Source organism: Bos grunniens, chromosome 8 (assembly GCF_055505025.1).
Source record: "Bos grunniens cultivar Pamir isolate PY7600 chromosome 8, Bosgru_T2T1.0, whole genome shotgun sequence".
Classification (NCBI taxonomy): Eukaryota; Metazoa; Chordata; class Mammalia; order Artiodactyla; family Bovidae; genus Bos; species Bos grunniens.
The window spans coordinates 50,692,032-50,711,864 of NC_141172.1; the positions used below are offsets into that span (position 1 = coordinate 50,692,032).

The 19,833-nt window shown below is 38.8% G+C and overlaps 1 protein-coding gene across 5 annotated transcripts in view; it reads left to right on the forward strand.

The window, feature by feature from the left end:
• The window catches only part of PCSK5 (proprotein convertase subtilisin/kexin type 5), a 522,373-nt gene that overhangs the window by 184,455 nt on the left and 318,085 nt on the right, over positions 1–19,833 (forward strand). For 4 of the 5 annotated variants that reach the window (XM_086415564.1, XM_086415560.1, XM_086415561.1 and 1 more), the window contains exons 6-7: positions 850–938; positions 4,614–4,786. In XM_086415564.1, coding sequence (XP_086271690.1) covers positions 850–938; positions 4,614–4,786 — 262 coding nt within the window. Of the gene's footprint in view, positions 1–849; positions 939–4,613; positions 4,787–19,833 lie in introns of those variants that run through there. The other variant, XM_086415563.1, reaches the window with a different exon arrangement.

Consider the following 19,833-nt stretch of genomic DNA (forward strand, 5'->3'; position numbering starts at 1 on the left):
GCACACACTGTATTAGGCCACCATTTTTAAAGAGCTTGTCCTTTGCACTTGACACTTCTTTGCAATCCTTGAGTAAGATCTTAGAAGTCCTTTCAGCTAAATGACTTTTCTGATCAAAGAACTGTTATCGTGGTAAGAATTAACAATATCTTTCAGAAAATTTTTTTACTTTACTGTCAGTCACATCTTGAAAAAGCAGGAAAAAGGTGAAAACAAACAGGTGAAATAGGTTTTGATAATATATTGTATTGAGTATGATATTTTGACATGTAATTGATATGAAATAAGTGCTAATGCATTATTTTATGGTGTCTTTTCACTCAAGGTCTTTGAAATTCTGTGTGTATTTACAGCAGTCCCATTTTAGAAGATAAATTTTCATTGGAGATCCTTGATGTGTATCTAAATTTCCAGTCTACAAAGTACTTCTTATATTCACAATTCTTGAGTTTTCTAATAATTGAGTACTAGTTTTTAAATTTAACTAAAATTAATATGCAGTCACACTTGCCATATTTCAGGTATCCATTAGCCTATGCGGCTAGTGGTTACCATGTTGGATGTTGAAAGTTCAAAAAATACAAAGAAACATACAATTTGATTTTAGCCTTCAAGGAGATTTTCTAGTTGAGAAAGCAAGATATCAAAAAATAAGCATATAAAAATATAACCCAAAATAGAATATAATTAAGTGCTAAAATTTGCTGTGGACAGACTAAGTGCTACATGGGTAGGAAGTTCCAGAAATACCCACAGCTTGCTACATTCTTCACCACTTTGAGGTCTGAGTGGTGGCAAGGACTTGCTGAGGTTGGGAGAATGAGGTGTGTGTGTGTGTTCTCCCTACAGGCACGGGACCCGCTGTGCTGGAGAAGTGGCCGCCGCAGCAAACAACTCTCACTGTACAGTCGGCATTGCTTTCAACGCCAAGATCGGAGGTATGGGACCCAGACTCCTGTGGATGTAGAAATGAGCCAAGAGTTCTGCTAACTCGTTTTCCGAACCCTTTTTGAACTAAAGACAAGCATATGTTTGCATAACAGTGTTCAACTACTGCCAACAGCAAAATGACTGTGTTAACCTGTGTTATTAAAACAAAGACTTTGAAGCAGCCCCCTGAAGTGTTGCAAACACAGAAATCTTTCTTTAGATAAAAATGAAAGAAGCTTGTCCAATAGCAAAAATGGGGTCATTAGCATCTATATGTAACTGTAAAATTGATACCTAGGTCAGAAAGAACTAAAAAGATAAACACCAGGCCAGAATATCTCTACAGAAAAAAGCGTTTTGAAATTCTGTCAAACAGAAAATATTTTTTTTTCTTTTCCCTTAGGATTTACAAAAAGCTTCTTTTCATTTCAGTTTAAATAGTAAGATCTCCTTTTCAAAGAGTATAGTAATACTATTACCATTAGTAATTGCAAATTATAGATAGTATATATACACACACAAATTCAAATATACCTATACTTACCACAGGGACCTAACCCAAGCAGTATACATTCAGATATTAACAGAAGCAAGCTCTCACTTTCCCATGTACAATCATCTTTGTAAGTATAGCCTGGTGCCACAGCCACACACAAATGGGAGGAAAACATTGTAAGAGATGTGTAGATCCTGTTGGCTTTGGAAGTGTTCCCCTGGGTATCACCTGAAGAATTTCTTAAGATGAAGTTCCTGGAATTAGGCTGACATCCTCATTTCCAACATAATATTTGTCTCCACTGGTGAACATGAAAGTGTTAGTTGCTCAGTCATGTCCAAACCATGTCCAACCCTATGGACTGTAGCCCACCAGGCTCCTCTGTTCATGGAATTCTCGAGGCAAATATACTGGAGTTGGTTGCTGTTCCCTTCTTCAGGGGATCTTCCTAACCCAAGGATCGAAGCTGCACTACAGGCAGATTCTTTACCACCTGAGCCACCAGATCTAAAAAATAAAAATGATAGACCTTTCTAAAGTAAATGTAGACATCTTAAAACATGGAATAATTGAGGTATATGATAATGATGCTAAGAAAAGGTTTTCTGAGACTGTCTTGTATGTCAGTTGTCAGTAAATCCAACTTCTTTCTTCTCTTTATTTCACCTGGGTTTCTTAGAGTATGGCAGCTTATTAACCAGTAATTAGCTGTACTCTGAGAGCATCTGCTGTGTGTCAAGTGAAACGTTCCTAGAGGAGTTATGGAACGGAGACAGACGTCCTCTGAAGAATCGTGAGGGTGCTAGAGGCCCCTGCTCTCTCTTCAAGATAATCAGATAACTACAATGGCTGTCCAGTCAACCCTCCTTGCAGTCCAGCACACACACACTCATACATGTAGAAACATCCTCAGTATTAGTTGCTCAGTCGTGTCCAAGTTTTTGCAACCGCATGGACCGTAGCCTGCCTGGCTCCTCTGTCCATGGGATTCTCTTGGCAAAAATACTGGAGTGGGTTGCCATTTCCTCCTCCAGGGAGATACTCTCAGGTCCCTGTCATTACTCTTCAGAGCTAACCCAGCACTTCTGACCTTGAGGGAATGAAGGCATGAACTTCTGAACCTCACAGATAAGCTGCTCACCTAGCTGATAAGACCTCTAAAAAAATGAATGTATTGCAATGCCTGACAAATGTTCAGTCATCCTGAAAACAAGAAGCTTCCAAATTATAAATGTAACCCCTCCAGATCCAAGGCATGAAGTCTCGCACTTAAATGAAAAATAAGTAACCATTCATCTTTAAACTTGCAAAAATAAAATTCTTATCAATTTCTGGTCAGAAAATTAATATTACCCTGTAGATACAATTTTATCAAGCATGTTTTCATGGACTTCACATGAATTTCATGATGTAGAAACCAAATTCAGATGTGTAGACACTCCCATGTTTAGACATACTGGTTAGATTATTTCAGACCTCCCTGTAGTGGTGAAATAGTTCAGTTTTATGCTTTTAAATAGAAAGTAAGAATATGAAGTAGTTCGTCTTACTTGGTGAAAGCCATGCAGACGAGTTTTGAATATTCATGTCAAATCAAAACAAACTGATAGTTGCTGAGGACCCAGTGTGTGCAGAGCATCCTGCTGGGTAATTTTCTCCCACAGAATAAACTGCTGAAGACCGGTAATTTTTAAAGGGGTATGTTCAAAACCTTTGTTTTTCACATCATCTATTTTTCATGCACATGTGCTCAGTTGGGTCCAACTCTTTGTGATTGGATGGTCTGTGGCCCACCAGACTCCTCTGTCCATGGGATTTTCCAGGCAACAATACTGGAATGGGTTGCCATTTCCTCTCCCAAGGGATCTTCCTGACCCAGGGATCGAACCCCTGTCTCCCGTATCTCCTGTATTGGCAGGTGAATTCGTTACCACAGAGCCCTGGGAAACCTACCTGTTTATATATAATACATCTCCTTTAAAAATATGCAAGTCTAGAGGAAAAGATAGTCATGAGATATAGTAGCCAAAATCTTTAGGGATGCTTTGGGGAGATTTAAGGTTGAGTGGATGTTTATTTCTTCCCTTTTTTGGAAACAATATTAAAGGATAGTGTCAAGTCTGTCATGTAATTTTAAATGGTTTAGCTTAATATTTATATTTTTAGATGAAGAAAATGTGGCAAAATGTTAACAGTTGTTGAGCCCTGGTTATATCTGGGTTCATTGTCATTCTTTGTATTTTTCTATGTTTGTAATTTTAAGTTAAACATTTTTAAAAGCACAAAAAATATATATGTCCTTCAAGAATATTTTTATATTCCACCAGAATTCCTCAAGCCACATTGTCTCTAAAGCTGCCTGATTTAGAGTTTTGTTATTTAATCCTCATTTATTGGTAACCAATAAAACTTGAAATCCTACTAGATAACAACATTTTCCTAAGGAGTAAGTTTGGGCTATAAAGATACAATTTTAAAATACTATGATGTCTCAGTGATGGTATATAGCTTCAGCTGAAGGAAAGATATGTTTACTTAACAATTAGATGTTTCATTGCTATTGTGAGTCTATAAAAGTAAAAGAAGAAAGAAAGCTCTGACATAAAATTTATTTTTAAGATTTTAGTCTATTTTAGCAAATTAAGGTTAATAATAAATTCCTATCTGTCTGGTGGGAATACTTACATGAAGATTAATGACTAAACATTGCCAAAACCCTTTGAGAATTATTTGATGTGTTACATGCACAGAGGGCATTCTCATTTATTATTTTACTTAATAAATAACTTGGCAAAGAAGTAATATATTAAGTTCACATCAGTATTTCAGATTAGGAGATAATATTAAATATGGAGGAAATTGGAGCACTCTAACTTGGCAGCTCTCCAAATTTTCGAAGACTGCTTAGGTTAGAATGTTTTATACCAATTATGAGTACTAGGAACCTCATGAAGAAAAGTTTAGGGAAGATGGATTGCTTGAGGCTCTCTTTGTCAAGTACTCATTTAAGACAGGGATAAAGAGAAGGGAGAGAATGTGGAAACTTAGAAAAAGAGAACAATTGGTAAAGAAGTTTTGATCTTTTACATACAATGTAGTTTCCATTTAAAAATGCTGCAATTGAAATATATCTTGGTCTGTTTGGATAAAGCTTCTAATAGAGTTGCTTCTCCTTTCTGTCTTGAAGGAGTTCGAATGCTGGATGGAGATGTCACAGATATGGTTGAAGCAAAATCTGTTAGCTTCAATCCCCAGCATGTGCACATTTATAGTGCAAGCTGGGGTCCAGATGATGATGGCAAGACGGTGGATGGACCAGCGCCACTCACCCGGCAAGCCTTCGAAAATGGTGTTAGAATGGTAAGTTTTTTTTCATTTTAATTTTATTGGAGTATTGTTTATTTACAATGCTATGTTAGTTCCAGGTGTACAGCAAAGTGATTCAGCTATACATGTACATATATTCATTATTTTTTAGATTATTTTCTCATGTAAGTTATCCCAGAATACTGAGTAGAGTTCCCTGGTAACCATAGGTTGTTTTCAGTATCTATAAGTCTGTTTCTGTTTTGTCAATAAGCTCATTTGTTTCATTTTTTAAAAAATTAGATTCCACATATGAGTGAGATTATATGATATTTGTCTTTCTCTGACTTGTTTCATTTAGTATGATAATCTCCAGGTCTATCCCTGTTGTTGCAAATGGCATTATTTCATTTTTTCTGATGGTTCAGTAATATTCTATTATATATATGTGCCACATTTTCTTTATCCTTTCCTTTCTTGGTGGACATTTAACTTGTTTCTCTGTCTTGGCTCTAGTAAACAGTTCTGCAATGAATACTGGGATGCACATATCCTTTCAGATTATATTTTTCTCCAGATAGTTTTTCCCAGAAGTGGGATTGCTGGATCATATGGCAGTTCAGTATTTAGTTGTTTTGGGAACCTCCATGATCTCATCCACAGTGGTTGTGTCAATTTATATTCCCACCCACAGTGTGTGGGGTTCTCTCTTTTCCACACCTTCTCCATAATTTATTGTTTGTAGATCTTTTTAAAAATTAATTTATTTTTATTGAAGGATAATTGCTTTGCAGAATTTTTTTGTTTTCTCTCAAACCTCAACATGAATCAGCCATAGGTATACATATATCCCCTCCCTTTTGAAACTCCCTCCCATCTCCCTCCCCATCCCGCCCCTCTAGGTTGATACAGAGCCCCTATTTGGTTTCCTGAGCCATACAGCAAATTCCCATTGGCTATCTATTTTACATATGGTAATGTAAGTTTCCACTCTTTCCATACATCTCACCCTCTCCTCCCTTCTCCCGAAGTCCATAAGTCTATTCTCTATGTCTGTTTCTCCATTGCTGCCCTGGAAATAAATTCTTCAGTACCATTTTTCTAGATTTTATGATATTTATCTTTCTCTTTCTGACTTCACTCTGTGTAATAGGTCCTTGGTTCATCCACCTCATTAGAACTGACTCAAATCCATTCCTTTTTATGGCTGAGTAATATTCCATTGTGTATATGTACCACAACTTCTTTATCCATTCATCTGTCAGTGGACATTTAGGTTGCTTCCATGTTCTAGCTATTGTAAATAGTCCTGCAATGAACAATGGGATGCATGTATCTTTTTCAATTTTGGTTTCCTTAGGGTATATGCCTAGGAGTGGGATTGCTGGGTCATATGGTGGTTTATTCCTAGTTTTATTCATATGGTGAATTTCATATGGTCATATGGTGGTTTTATTCCCAGAAAAGGAAAGAAAATAGATATGCAAAGTTAAACAGAGATAGATAAAGATTTATATACATTAAAGATTAACTGCAAGGAGAAAAGAACAGTAGGAAAGGCAAACAAGGAATAAATGTAGACAAAATATAACAGGTTTAAAAAAGTTAAAATTATAAAGAAGAGAAAAGAAAAAAAGGAAGAAGAAAGAAAAGAAAAAAAAAAGGGAAAACTCCATAGAACTGCAAAAGCCCAACATAGAGGCAGAGGTTTATCACAAAAATAAAAAGTGTGACTGAATATACACATATACATATACACGCATAACCAAATCAAAACAGTCCAACAAAAATAAAGTACAGTAGATTGACCCAGTGAACAAAGGACACCAAAAATTATATCTACCAGTTAAGAACAAAACTAACTAAAAAAGCACAAAAGCACAAACTGGAGAACACAACTAAAGCAAGGTGCCAATTGGGGAATAAAGCAATGAAAATAAAACTAACAAATATGTTCAGAGGAAAGAAAGGAAGAATAGATATGCAAAGTTAAATAGAGGTAGATAAAGTACTTATATACATTAAAGATTAGCTGCAAGAGGAAAAGAACAGTAGGAAAAACAAATGAAGGGATAAGTGTAGGAAAAATAATAGATTTAAAAATATTAAAATTAAAATTAAAAAAAGAGTAAAGAAAAGAAAGGGAAAACCCCACAGAACTTCAAAAACCCAATGTAGAGGCAAAGGTTTATGACAATAATTAAAAATGTGACTGATAAAAAAAAAGCTCAAAAGCTTAATTAGATTGTATAATGCCATTAAAATTGACAACTACAACACAGGGGGAAAAAAAGGAAAGAAAAAAAAATATCCAAAAGAATCTACAGAACAAGTGAAGACATAGGAATAATAAATGTTTTTCTTGAGTCACTGCTGTCAGAGTCCTCTCCCTCGCTGGGAGTCACAGTCCATCTCACCTCCCTAGGATGCCCTCCAACACTGTGCTGATCTCTGGACCTGTTGTGGGGGCAGCTCAGACTCCAATCTGATCCTACTCCTGTGTGTTCTTGCCTCCAATGTCTACAGCTGTCAGAACTAGGGTGTTTTCTTTTGTGGGAGCTCTCAATGTCCTTTTATATATTCCATAGACACAGAGCCTGCCCAGTTGATCATATGGATTTAATCTGCAGCTTGTATACCTGGTGGGAAGGTTTGGGGTCTTCTTCCTTAGCCACACTGCCCCTAGATTTCAGTTGTGGTTTTATTTCTACCTTTGCATGTGGGTTGTCCACTGGGGTTTGCTCCTGAGGCTGCCTTGGAGGACTTGGGTTTGCCCCTATGAAGGCCAGGTGTGGAGGTGGTGCAGCTGCTTGGGTCACAGGGGTTCTGGCAGCACCAGGTACTCAGGGAAATTGGCGGCTAGGGAAGCAGGAAATATAGTGCTCTAGAAGGGTATGCATATTAAAAAGCAGAGACATTACTTTGCCAACAAAGGTCTGTCTAGTCAAGGCTATGGTTTTTCCAGTGGTCATGTATGGATGTGAGAGTTGGACTGTGAAGAAAGCTGAGTGCCGAAGAATTGATGCTTTTGAACTGTGGTATTGAAGACTCTTGAGAGTCCCTTGGACTGCAAGGAGATCCAACCAGTCCATCCTAAAGGAAATCAGTCCTGGGTATTCATTGGAAGCACTGATGTTGAAGCTGAAACTCCAATACTTTGGCCATCTGATGCGAAGAACTGACTCATTTGAAAAGACCCTGATGCTGGGAGAGATTGGGGGCAGGAGGAGAAGGGGACGACAGAGGATGAGATGGTTGGATGGCATCACCGACTCGATGGACATGGGTTTGGGTGGACTCTGGGAATTGGTGATGGGCAGGGAGGCCTGGCGTGCTGTGGTTCATGGGGTTGCAAAGAGTTGGACATGACTGAGCGACTGAGCTGAGAAGGGTATGGCAACCAGAATTGGCCAGTACGCTCCAGTATTCTTGCCTGGAGACCCCCCAACAGAGAAGACTGGCAGACCACAGTCTATGGGGATGCAAAATGTTGGACACAGCTGAAGCTACCCTGAACGTATAGATGCAAGATTTTTTTCCCTGTGGCAGCTCTGCTCCAGTGAGAGTTGTGCATGAAGGTGGTGCAGCTGCTTGGCTTGCGGGAACCCTGGCAATGCAAAGTGTTCAGGGACACAGACTGCCTCCGTCCCAGGAATTATGGCCCTATCTGAGTCTTTTTTTGAGCCTCTTGTACCTGGGGATCAGAAGGCCTCTTTGTCCAGTCTTCTCCGTAGCTGTGCCCATTCAGGCACTTAGAGCTTTCCCTTTCCTGGGGTCTTTCCCTGTTGTTCAGAGCCTCAGGCACATAGAGGGGCTCCCGTGGCTGGGATCCTACTCTGTAGATCGGTGCATCAGGCATTTAAAGATGTACCCTGGGTGGGGCCCTACTCTAGTTCAGTGCATCATGCATTTGATGGGCCAGCTTCTCAATTGTTCAGCTGCAGATGCTGGTGAGTCAGGAGAGAGGCTATGGTGATGACTCCACCCCCTATATGTGACTCAGCAGTATCGCCTTGCTTCCATGGCTGCCTGGCTTTCCTCCATAGGCATTTTGCACCACAGTCTCCTCCCTCACATCTCCTCAATCTGTCTCTCCACAGTTAACAGCAGTCCTTGCCCTGGGATTGCTCCACAATCCCTAAATTCCAGCTTCTAGCCGCTGTGCCTTCCAGAGGACCCACATCCCTGTCCAGGATATGTATGGCTGCGGCAACGCCTGTCTGATTCTCATTCCATTTACGCTGCCACAGATCAGCTGTTTCACTCTCAGCCTTAAATGTTTCTCCTCTGACTCAGACTGCTGCCCCAGTGTAGGGATCAGACCCCTGCTTCAGTTCCCCCACCCGCCAAGGGCAGGTCCAGTCCTACTAACACTCCTGTTTTTCCCCCTAGTTCCTTTGTCCTACTGAGTTTTGCATGGGTCTGTATATTCTTTTCCACTGGTCAAGTACTCCTGTCTGTTCTTAACTGGTGTTCTGCATGCACTTCTGTGTCTGAAAGCATATTCCTAATGTATCTGTGGAGAGAGATGTGCTCTGCATCTACCTACTCCTCTGCCATCTTGTTTTCCTGTTTGTAGACTTTTTAATGGTGGCATTGTGACTGGTATGAGGTGGTACCTCGTTCTCTGACAGTGATGTTGAGCATCTTTTGATATGCTTTTTGGCCATCTGTATGTCTTCTTTGGAGAAGTGTCTTTTTTAGATCTTCTGCTCATTTTTGGATTGGGTTGTTTGGGTTTTTTTGACATAGAGCTGCATGAGCTCTTTGTGTATTTTTAAAAGACCTCAGTTCAAACTGTGTTGCTTGGTGATCATGAAGCCACCTCTGAAATGGGTTTCCAGTTCTCCCAACTAGAGGAATGGATGGAGTTCTACGCTGAGTCAGTAGACAGGATTGTGTGTCTTATCTGTCCTGCAAATAAGCTAAGGGTTAAAGAGTTGCCTCTGATAAGAACAGAGGTATATTTGGATGCTTAGATTTGTTCAAGGGAAACATTTATTAATATGAATATTAGCATCATCATTGTTGTTGTTCAGTTGCTTAAGTTGTGTATGACTCGGTGACCCCATGGATTGCAGCACACCAGGCTCCCTTGTCCTTTTTTATCTACTGCAATTTGCTTGGGTTAATGTCTATTGAATCAGTGATGCCATCCAACTATCTCATCCTCTGTTGCCCCCTTCTACTTTTCCCCTCAATCCTTCCCAGCATCAGACTTGAGTCAGCTCTTTATATCAGGTGGCCAAAGTATTGGAGCTTCAGCTTCAGGATCAGTCCTTCCAATGAATATTCAGGGTTGATTTCCTTTAGGATTTACTGGTTTGATTTCTTTGCTGTCCAAGAGACTCTCAAGAGTCTTCTCCAGCACCACAGTTTGAAAGCCTCAATTCTTCAGCACTCAGCCTTCTTTATGGTCCAACCCTCCTATCGGTACATGATACTGCAAACACCATAGTTTTGACTATACAGACTGTTGTTGGTAAAATGATGTCTGCTTTTTCATACACTGTCTAGATTTGTCATAGCTTTTCTTCCAAGGAGCAAGGGTCTTGTAATACTGTGGCTGCAGTCACCATATGCAGTGATTCTGGAGCCCAAGAAAATAAAATCTGTCAGTGTTTCCACTGTTGCCCCATCTGCTTGCAATGAAGTGATGGGACAAGATGCTATAATCTTCATTTTTGAATGTTGAATTTTAAGGCAGTTTTTTGACTCTCCTCTTTGACTTTCATCAAGAGACTCTAATTTCTCTTCACTTTCTGCCATTAGAGTGGCATCATCTGAATATTTGAGGTTGATGATATTTCTCCTGGCAATCTTGATTCCAGCTTGTGAGTCATCCAGCTTGGCATTCTGCATGGTGTACTCTGCGTAAAAGTTAAATAAACGATGTGACAATATACAGTCTTGATGTACTCCTTTGCCTATTTTGAAACAGTCCATTGTTCCATGTATGGTTCTAACTTGTTGCTTTTTGACCTGCATACACGTTTCTCAGGAGGCAGGTAATTTGGTTGGTATTCCCATCTCTATAAGAATTTTTCACAGATTATTGAGATCCACACAGTCAAAGGCTTTAGCGTAGTCAATGAAGCAGAAGTAGATGTGTTTTTGGAATTCTCTTTCTTTCTCTATGATCCAGTAGATGTCAGCATCTTGATCTCTGGTTCCTCTGCCTTTTCTAAATCCATCTTGTACATCTGGTAGTTCTTGGTTCACATACTGCTGAAGCCTAGCTTGAAGGATTTTTAGCATAATATTGCTAGCATGTGAAATGAGTGCAATTGTGTGGTAGTTTGAACATTCTTTGGCATTGCCTTCCTTTGGGATTAGAATGAAAACTTTTTTCCAGTCCTGTGGCCACTGCTGAGTTTTCCATATTTGTTGGCATATTGAGTGCAGCACTTTCAAAGCATCATCTTTTAGGATTTGAAATAGCTCAGCTGGAATTCCGTCACCTCTGCTAGCCTTGTTAAGTAGCAATGCTTCCTAAGGCCCAGTTGACTTCACACTCCAGGATGACTGGCTCTAGGTGAGTGACCACACCATCGTGGTTATCTGGATCATTAAGACCTTTTTTGTATAGTTCTTCTGTGTATTCTTGCCATATCTTCTTAATATCTTCTGCTTCTGTTAGGTCCTTACCATTTCTCTTCTTTATTGTGCTTCTTTAATGTTCCCTGGTATCTCCAATTTTCTTGAAGAGATCTTTAGTCTTTCCCATTCAATTGTTTTCCTTTCTTTGTTTACATCGTTCACTTAGAGAGCTTTTTTATCTCATCTTACTATTCTTTGGAACTCTGCATTCAGTTGGGTGTATCTTTCCCTGTCTCCTTTGCCTTTCGTTTCTCTTCTTTTCTCAGCTATTTGTTAGGCCTCCTCAGACAACCACTTTGCCTTCTTGCATTTCTTTTTCTTGTGGATGGTTTTGGTCACCACCTCCTGTACAATGTTATGAACCTCTGTCCATAGTTCTTCAGGCACTGTATCAGATCTAATCACTTGGAATCAATTCATCACCTTCACAGTATAATCATATTGGATTTGACTTAGGTCATACCTGAATGGCCTAGTTGTTTTCCCTACTTTCTTCAATTTAAGCCTGAATTTTGCACTAAGGAGCCTTTGAGCCACAATCAGCATCAGGTCTTGTTTTTGCTGTCTGTGTAGTAGTACTCATCAATATGTTAATTTTTAATTTGGACAAATTCTTGAAACCATGATATTGAGAATTAGAGATGTTGAAACCCTCCAGGTGGTGTTGATGGATTGTCCCACAACACCCTTCTGTGCGTTTCCTTTGTGTAGTCCTCTCCCTCTATCCCAGGACAGAGCTTTACCTCTTTCCTAGAACAAAATTATTTTTATGCTCTTCCGACATTCCCTAACTGGACAGCTTAACTCATCATCATTTTCTTGATTTCACTAAAGAATTCACTGACCATGCCTCCCCTAATTCTAATGTAACTAGAACCATAAAATTTAATACAATATCTGTTTCAAATTATAGATCTTAAGAAATACTATCTTATTTAAATTAAATAAAGATTAAGGGATAGATACATGTAATATTCCATCAAAAGCAACTCCTTTCTCTTTCTCACTTGTGAATGGACCATTGGGTAACTTAAAGCATACATTTTTTTTATTATTTTAAAAAAATTATTGAAGTATAGTTGATAAATAATATTATATAAGTTGCAAGTATATAGTATAGTGGTTCACAGTTTTTAAAGGTTATACTCATTAATGGCTATTGCAAAACATTGGCTGTCTTCCCCATGTTGTGCAGTATATCCTTGTGGCTTATTTTATACTTAGTAGTTTGTACCTCTTAATTCCTTTCCCCTATATTGGCCCTCCCCTCTTCCCTCTCCTGACTGGTAACCACTAGTTTGTTCTCTATATGTGTGAGTTTAAAACACACATTTTAATCATGTTCATGTAGGCCATTGTTGACCTGGGCCTGACCTCTTTTTGCTTCCTCATCTCTGTTTACTTTTTTTGGAATTTCATCATTCACCACTCTTTTATTACTATTATTGAAATATATTTGATTTACCATATTGTGTTATTCGGGTGTACACCAAACTGATTCAACTACATATATATTTTTTAGTTTAATCTTCTATTATAGATTATTACAAGATATTGAACATAGTTTCCCATCAGTTCAGTTCAGTCACTCAGTCGTGTCCAACTCTTTGTGACCCCATGAATCAATCGCAGCATGCCAGGCCTCCCTGTCCATCACTAACTCCCGGAGTTCACTCAAACTCATGTCCATTGAGTCGGTGATGCCATCCAGCCATCTCATCCTCTGTCTTCCCATTCTCCTCCTGCCCCCAATCCCTCCCAGAATCAGAGTCTTTTCCAATGAGTCAACTCTTCGCATGAAGTGACCAAAGTATTGGAGTTTCAGCTTCAGCATCAGTCCTTCCAATGAACACCTAGGACTGGTCTCCTTTAGGATGGACTGGTTGGATCTCCTCGCAGTTCAAGGGACTCTCAAGAGTCTCCTCCAACACCAGAGTTCAAAAACATCAATTCTTCGGCGCTCAGCTTTCTTCACAGTCCAACTCTCACATCCATATATGATCACTGGGAATACCATAGCCTTGACTAGACGGACCTTTGTTGGCAAAGCAATATCTCTGCTTTTCAATATACTACCTGCTGCTGCTGCTGCTGCTGCTAAGTCACTTCAGTCGTTTCCAACTCTGTGCAACCCCATAGACAGAAGCCCACCAGGCTCCCCCGTCCCTGGGATTCTCCAGGCAAGAACACTGGAGTGGGTTGCCATTTCTTTCTCCAATGCGTGATAGTGAAAAGTGAAAGTGAAGTCGCTCAGTCGTGTCCGACTCCTAGCGACCCCATGGACTGCAGCCCACCAGGCCCCTCCGTCCATGGGATTTTCCAGGCAAGAGTACTGGAGTGGGTTGCCATTGCCTTCTCCAAATATACTACCTAGGTTGGTCATAACTTTCCTTCCACTGAGTAAGCGTCTTTTAATTTTATGGCTGCAATCACCATCTGCAGTGATTTTAGAGCCCCAAAAAATAAAGTCTGACACTGTTTCCACTGTTTCCCCATCTATTTCCCATGAAGTGATAGGACCAGATGCCATGATCTTCATTTTCTGAATGTTGAGCTTTAAGCCAACTTTTTCACTCTCCTCTTTGATTTTCATCAAGAGGCTTTTTAGTTCCTCTTCACTTTCTGCCATAAGGGTGGTGTCATCTGCATATCTGGTTATTGATATTTCTCCTGGCAATCTTGATTCCAGCTTGTGCTTCTTCCAGCCCAGCATTTCTCATGATGTACTCTGCATATAAGTTAAATAAGCAGCGTGACAATATACAGCCTTGATGTACTCCTTTTCCTATTTGGAACCAGTCTGTTGTTCCATGTCCAGTTCTAACTGTTGCTTCCTGACCTGCATATAGGTTTCTCAAGAGGCAGGTCAGGTGGTGCTATATAGTAAATCCTTATTGCTTACCTATTTTATGTATAGTAGTCTACTTCCCTGGTGGTAGAGTGGTAAAAAATCCACCTGCTAATGCAGAAGATGTGAGTTCAGTCCCTGGGTCAGGAAGGTCCCCTGGAGAAGGAAATGGCAACCCATTCCAGTATTGTTGCCTGGGAAATCCCATGGACAGAGCGGCTGGCGGGCTACAGTCCATGGGGTCACAGAAGAGTCAGATATGATTTAGCAACTAAACAACACCAGCAAGTCTATTTATCTCGTACTCCTGATTTATCCCTGCCCCTCCCTTTCCCCTTTGGTTACCATAGGTTTGTTTTCTGTGTCCGTGAAGCTTACTCCACTCTCAGTGCCCAGTAGCATATAGTGCTTTCTCTGCAGTATGTGGTCCTTCCCTCTTTCTGATGACCTACAGCTATACAGACAAATCCTATCTGACTATCGAACTGCAGCTAACCTGTTACCTCTTCCCAGAAGCCTTTTCACTGCCCAAACTAGAATTAAGAACATGTGATCTCTACTCTGTTTTCCCTGTACTTTGTATTCTTCCTGGTGGTTTGTATAGTTTTTGTCATATTTCGCTCTGTATCAGTTAGTTTTGCATGTATCTTTCTCACTAAAGAATAAGTTCTTGAAGAGCAGAGCTTGTACTCTATGTATCTTATGGGCTTTCCAAACCCATAAGAAAGAAAGTGAAGTGGCTCAGTTGTGTCCAACTCTGTGCGACCCCATGGACTGTAGCCTACCAGATTCTCCATCCATGGGATTTTCCAGGCAAGAATACTGGAGTGGGTTGCCATTTCCCATAAAGTACATTGAATTCTAGTGAATACTCAGCCAATGTTTGTTGAATCTAATTTAATCACTGAGAATTATGTTAACCATAGGGTTGTTATAAATCCAGCCCTAATTTGAAGCAGTGAAGTGCATGCAGTTAATGTTGCCGCTGGAATACAAATAATTATCATTCTTTCACCTTTGTGGGATTGATGTTAGGGTTTTAATCAGAAGACTGGACTAAGCCATTTCCTGGTTATTCTGAAACAGCCTGGAGGAAAAGCTTCTGTACTTGTTCTGTACGCACTTTCTACATGTAATTCAGGTTTGGTTCAGACTTTCCTAGGTCTGTCAATTTCCAGCTACATTAGAACCCTTTGAAACAATAGGATAATGTTCTAAGTTGTTACAAAGACTTTTCCTTTCAGTGTTGCCTAAACACTAAATAAATGTACTCTAAGTAATCTGGTGATATTATTACCAAAGCTCTGGACTGCACATTATCATTCTCTGTGTGTGTCATTAATGGAATGGTTATTCAAGTTAAATAAGTCATGTTTAGTTCATATTTCATTTTCAACTGTTTGTATCTAGCATTTAACACAATAAAGAACAATCTGAAATTTCTCATGAAAATGGATCTGCTTATGTCAGTAATGCACAAAGCCTCATGAATATGTCCATATATGGAGAGAATGTCCTGTATTCAGTAGCTATCACTGAATCACATGGTGTGGACCCATAGTTTTCAATTTTATTTTTGCTAGTGAATCTTTCATTCATTGAAAGTCTTAACTGGAAGTCTAATATAAAAAACAAACACGAATGTGGTATGTTGATTGAAGAAGAAAAGAGCTAAGATTATAAACAAGATGATCTGAGAAAACTAGCAAACATATAGGAAGATTATATTCAGAAATGAATAATTTGAAAAAAATATTCTATACTCATTACTTATAAAAGTAACCCATGCCTGTTACAATAAGCATTACTGTAACAATCAAATTGAAATCGATTTCCTATCCAACTAGAACATTATTGCTAAGAGTATGGGCTGTATCTTTCCATACTCTATCCACATTCATGTGCCAAATGGGGGTCATATGTCTATACATGTTGCTGTTTTCCCCTAACAGTGCAGCATGGGTATCCATCTGGGGCATTCCATAGGGTAGGACTCATTTATTTTCATTTTTTAAAATTTTTGGAGTATGGAAATCCCATAGTTTATTCTACTTTACATAGAGGATCTTTCAAGGTTTTAATCTGGAAAAACAAGAAGTTTAGTTTTAAAACAAACCATTTATTATACTTTTAGAGTTAAGATAGTAACAAAAGAATTCTTAAAAAATTATTCTAACTCTCAGCATTGCATATCTAATTATGGAAAGGCAGTGGTGACTCATTTAAATGTGATAAGATCATTTTTGGATCACAGCCATTCTGACTGGCGTGAAATGGTACCTCATTGTGGTTTTGATTTGCATTTCTCTGATAATGAGTGATGTTGAGCATCTTTTCATGTGTTTGTTAGCCATCTGTATGTCTTCTTTGGAGGAATGTCTATTTAGTTCTCTGGCCCACTTTTTGATGCTGGAAAGGGTATGGAGAAAAGGGAACCCTCTTACACTGTTGGTGGGAATGCAAACTAGTACAGCCACTGTGGAGAACAGTGTGGAGATTCCTTAAAAAACTGGAAATAGAACTGCCTTATGATCCAACAATCCCACTGCTGGGCATACACACTGAGGAAACCAGAAGGGAAAGAAACACGTGTACCCCAATGTTCATCGCAGCACTGTTTATAATATCCAGGACATGGAAGCAACCTAGATGTCCATCAGCAGATAAATGGATAAGAAAGCTGTGGCACATATAAATAATGGAGTATTACTCAGCCATTAAAAAGAATACATTTGAATCAGTTCTAATGAGGTGGATGAAACTGGAGCCTATTATACAGAGTGAAGTAAGCCAGAAAGAAAAACACCAATACAGTATACTAACGCATATATATGGAATTTAGAAAGATGGTAACGACAACCCTGTATGCGAGACAGCAAAAGAAACACAGATGTACTGAACAGCCTTTTGGACTCTGTGGGAGAGGGAGTGGGGGAGCTGATTTGGGAGAATGACATTAAAACATGTACAATATCATATAAGAAACGAATCACCAGTCCAGGTTCGATGCAGGGTACAGGAAGCTTGGGGCTGGTGCACTGGGACGACCCAGAGGGATGGTATGAGGAGGGAGGTGGGAGGAGGGTTCAGGATGGGGAACACGTGTACATCCATGGCGGTATACATGTTGATGTATGGCAAAACCAACACAATATTGTAAAGTAATTAGCCTCCAATTAAAATAAATAAAGTTTTTAAAAAATTTAAAAATGTGATAGGATCAGCATGAAAGGGTTTTCATGTGTTTAATACACATGGGGTTTGGGACTTAGGCTAGAGTTGAGTCTAGGATTTGTCATTTACTGCTCTCTGACCTTATTTACATCAAAGTACCTCTCTGCTTCCATTTCCTCATCTACAGTAGGGCAATAATGGCATTTACTTACAAAGATGTTATGAATACTAAGTGAGATGATAATGCATATAGAGCAATTGACACAATGCCTGGGACATAACAGGTGCTCAAGAAATACCATATATATGTTTTTCTTTTTTTTTCAGGAAGTAGATCTTGTCCTTCCATAAAACTTTGTATATATTCTCAATCCCTCCTTCTTCTCTCCCATACCATTTCCACACTGTGGAGTTCTAGATGATTCTGTTTAGTTACTTATAGTGGTATATTAAAATAATATGATAAAAGTCAGTATAGACTTTTTGAGGTCTGTAATGTCATTTATTTTGTTCTTCCTGTGTCTATACTCATCTTCAATTTTACTTGTCTTATAATAGCTCATCTTTAATTTCATTAAGATAGCCTATCAGTATACAGATTCATTTCAGTTATCTATGACTGTGGCTTGAATTATTTTCCAAGGGCTGTTTCTCTAAATATCTGTGACTATATAATTTATTACTTTGAAAGTCATATATTAGACAGTCTTTTCCAAGTAAAAGAACTCATTCTTTCTTCCATTATCAGGCATCAAATGAAATAGTAAATTTTATATTCTTTGAGATTATTTTAATTTGTGCTCTTTATATAACATTGTCAAATATATGGAAAATAATTGGATAATTACTTCATGTAAAATTATTAGAGAGCACAATAACAAAAGAAATAAGTGATATATTGGCTGAGTGATTTAAGGAATAAGGGAATAAATGAGTAATAAAATAATTTCTTCAAGGAACCAGTTGAAAGCCCATGTGGCAATTTAAAGTCGCTGTAACTTATTACAGTTTTACCTACATCATCTACAAAGTACAGAAATTGGAATTTCTTCTTTTTATTAAGCTTAGTGAACTTCCACACTGTAGATAAAAGAGAGAAGATGACATCTAAGTTTTTTATGTAATGCCTAAAAGTTTCCCCACACTATCAAGACTGTTGAGCTAAGGCTAAGAGTTATGAATGAAGTTAAACTGATGACTACGGGTGGGGGGCTGGGGAAGAATGTTTTAGTTAGGGAGGACAGCAAGTCATCTTTGAGGAGGAGGCAATATATGAATGGAGACCTACATGATAAGAAGCCAGTCAGGTCGATAAATATAAAAGGAATGTTCTCTGCAGAAGGGACAGCAAAAGCAAAAAAAGCACCCCGAATGGAGAATGATTAGGGTGTATTTCCATAACAGAATGTTTATTTGGGTGGTGGGAGCAACAGGAACAGATAGTACGCAGTAGGAGGCGGCCACAGATGTAGGCAGGAGGCAGCTCAGCAGGCCCTCCTAAACCATGGAGGGCATTTGCTTTTAAACCCATAGAGAAAGCCAGTGGAGGTTTTCAGCAGAGTAGCAGCCTGATGGAATACACAATTTGAAAACATCACTGCTGTGTAGAGAATGGACTGCAGGTGGGGTAAGGGATGGGAAGGCAAGAGAGGAAGGTTGAAATGGTCCAAGAAGGAGTTGTTAATGAGGTAGACTAGAATGACAGCAATACCAAGACATCTGGAGAGCCTGGTGGCAAGAGAGAGAAGACTAAGGATCAAGAAAGATTTTTCACAAAGGAAATAAATTTTGCTCAGGGAGTCCAGGTATTGATTGCATTCTTTACTTCTGCTTGCTAATCAAAAAATATAGCAAGTATTGAATTTCAAAGTGCTCTCTGTTTGTTTACTCTAAGTATTTGACCTGGTAAAATGGAACACTGTTTTCAAAGACTTTAACAAAATCAGAATTGATTCAATTTATCACCCCTTTAGAATTAATGTGCCAGAACTGCTTAAGAGAAACCATGTCACAGGTGACAACTTACTCTTTCTCTTAAAGATGTGAATAGCACTTTATTTGATGCTAAGGGGCCATAAAATTAAATGTAAGAATTAGAATTATATAATTTGGGCTGCATGAAAATAATAATAATAGTAATATATTTAACATTTGCCAGTCTATTATACTTTACACACTCTCCTAAGCCCTAAAATAGATAGCTTTTAATCTTCACAATAATCTCATAAGATATATATTCTTCTCAATTTTGTAGAACATAGCGTAGCTAAAGAAGTCAGAATGCAGGCTTTGATGAACTAATATTTTTGCTGTAAAGTGCTGCACTCAGTATGTCAGCAAATTTGGAAAACTTAGCAATGGCCACAGGACAGAGAAAGGTCAGTTCTCATTCCAATCCCAAAGAGGGGCAAATGCCAAAGAATGTACAAACTACCATACAGTTGCACTCATTTCACATGGTAGCAAAGTTATGTTCAAA